Raw genomic sequence first — 2,639 nt, forward strand, 5'->3', positions numbered from 1 at the left:
TGGCAATAGTAGAGCATTTATTTGTCTGGCTATTATTAAAGGCTTTGGTCCTTGTAATTTGGTTTTGCTTTAAACAAATTCCCAGCTTATTTTCCGCCTGGGTTTTGTTTGTGAGAGTTTTTGAGTCGTTGGTAAAATTAGTTTTTCTTCTCTTTTTCTACCTTTATGTTACATCCTTTACCAACCCCTAGACTGGGGCGTAACAATGGACATATTTGGAAAACACTTCTTTTAAGCTTATTTGTTGCGATCGTGATACGGACAGCCATGGTGCAGCAGTGGAGAGGTCAACCTTTGAACAGTAGATTGCAGGTTCAATTCACGCCTTGCCTGCCCTTTTGTCAAAGTGTTCTTGGGCAAGACACTGAACCACACATTGCTTCTGGTGGAAGGTTGGTGCCAGTGTTTGGCAGCAGAGCCACCATCAGCGTGTGAATGGGACTGTCACTGTAAAGCGTTGTGGGCCTTTGAGGAAGGTAGAAAAGCGCTATACAAGTAACGCCATTTACCATTCACCATAATCGACATCTTCCTCTTTTTGCAAAAACTGAGAAGTAAATGGTGGATCTATTCTATTTTTCATAAATCCTGTTTTCAACGGGTTTTATGAGCTGAAACCCAGAACCCCAATTTCTGTAAAAATAAATAAATAAATAATAACTGAAATTAAACAGTGGGCCCTAAATCTATATTCCATGAAAGTTTTATTTTGTTCAATGGAATCATGTAAATGAATATACTTTTTCATGATGTTCTAATTATTTAGAAAAGGTCTGTACATTATTGTAAATATGGTAAGAATTTCCAAAAGAGCTGGGCCCATCTTTCTACATGCAACACTCTGACAACACTTCAGAGGCCTTCTTATTACACATTGTAACTTTTGAACTGTTCCTCCAAGGAAAATTCAGAACACAAGCAAGGAAGATCATTCATTCATAGTAACGTTTCTTAAATGTAAATCAATTTGACACATTAATTTTCAGCGATTCCTAAAGACAAAACAAAATCACAAACTCATAAAAGGCTGCTTTTAGGTTTCTTTGAACCTAAAAATAGCTATATCAAACCCAAAATTGTTTAAAAAGGTCAAGTGAGTCACAATAAAGTTTAGGAAAATAAATTATAATTTTAAATGGGATTATAGAGGCAGCCACATCCATGGTACACTGAGCTTAATGTCTAAAGTTTCTTTTTTTTTAGTTAATTTCCTTTTTCTAAAAATTGGGAAAAGCAGAAATTTAAAATTGGGTCTACAAAAAAGAAAAGACATTGTGGGCATAAAAGGATAATTCAATTTTGAGCAAAACTTCATTGATTAGCATTTTTTAACAAGGGTATATTCACATGCTACAAGTCTTTTTATAAAAACCTCCAGAAATCAGGAGATTGAGTGTTGGCACTAACCTGGCATCAGCTTCACTGTAGTACTCCCTGGCAACAATGTCCTCAAACAGCTCACCACCAGTGACTCTGCAGAGGGCAAAACAGTTGAAACAATAAAAACAGTGAAATGATCTTTAAGATCAAAGCGTTTGTTACAGCGCTGTTAGGAGACTAGAACATCTAATCTTCAAAAAAGTTGATTTTTCCTTTTTGTATGTTACAGACGCTGCAATCAAGTGTGTTCATAAATATGGATACAGAGTTTCAGTAAAGAAGGAAATTCAGCATCTTTTTAAAAGTCTACGTAAAGAAGTTTGCCAAGTTCCACAGATGGCATATCTATAATAGAAAAGCCACACAGTAATTATTGAGCACTGGAGCAGACATGCTGGGAAGAAGCCTTTAGACTACAGGAAGTGGATTCATCACAGCTTTGGTGAAGCCACAGAAAATCAGGACAGATTTAAATTATTTGTTATTGTTGAATAAATGAAACAGTTTATTAAAAAAAAAAAAAAAAAGCTTTTACAAGAAGTACCAAGAAGTACCACTAACCAGGTCTGAGCAATAATCTTTCCTAATCATAGACGTAACCCTTGTGCTATCCTAGACATGGTTACATTAAAAGTGGGATCATCTGGAGTCCACACGACTTTGTTTTTCCCCAAGGATTTTTCATCTTCACCTCTGTGGCAGACATAAAATCTTGTCCGCCTTTGTCAAGGGAGGGATCACACATCAATGTAAGGGTGGGGTCATCTGGACCCCATAACAGAGCACAGGCTAAAAGGCATTTACATTAAAGACCTTGTATAGTGTATGCGTTAAACATTTTTTTTTTTTAGTTGTTTCTTTACTGACCCAACTAACACTCTGAATACTTGATTTGAGGCCCAAGCAGTGAAGATGTTGTTGTTATTGTTATTGTGGGGCAAGGACATCTGATCATCGACATAAATAGAAATGGACTGATCAACCCCTCCCTTCTCCTGTTCCAAATAGGAAGTACCCCCTTCCACAGAGTAACAGTTATTTCTCAGTCATTTGTCAGAATAATCATTCTTCCTCTGATGCTTCCTTCATAGCACGTTCTTTCTAATCCTAATTTTTTTAAAGATAGTTTTTTTTTAATCGCCAGTTATTCAAGTTATAAACTGACCAATCAGTCAAGATGGGTCTCAGAAGCTCAGACATATGTGAGCACTGCGATGGTAACTTACCTGACAGTTACATGCATGCACTGTGGTTCTGCA

General features: G+C 36.6%; 1 protein-coding gene across 9 annotated transcripts in view; it reads right to left on the reverse strand.

Moving 5' to 3' along the window:
- Window positions 1–2,639, reverse strand: part of camk2d1 (calcium/calmodulin-dependent protein kinase (CaM kinase) II delta 1) — a 166,047-nt gene that overhangs the window by 72,737 nt on the left and 90,671 nt on the right. For all 9 annotated transcript variants that reach the window (XM_024288810.2, XM_024288815.2, XM_024288813.2 and 6 more), the window contains exon 5: window positions 1,408–1,473. In XM_024288810.2, coding sequence (XP_024144578.1) covers window positions 1,408–1,473 — 66 coding nt within the window. The remainder of the gene's footprint in view (window positions 1–1,407; window positions 1,474–2,639) is intronic.

This window comes from Oryzias melastigma, linkage group LG18 (assembly GCF_002922805.2).
Source record: "Oryzias melastigma strain HK-1 linkage group LG18, ASM292280v2, whole genome shotgun sequence".
In the NCBI taxonomy this organism is placed as follows: Eukaryota; Metazoa; Chordata; class Actinopteri; order Beloniformes; family Adrianichthyidae; genus Oryzias; species Oryzias melastigma.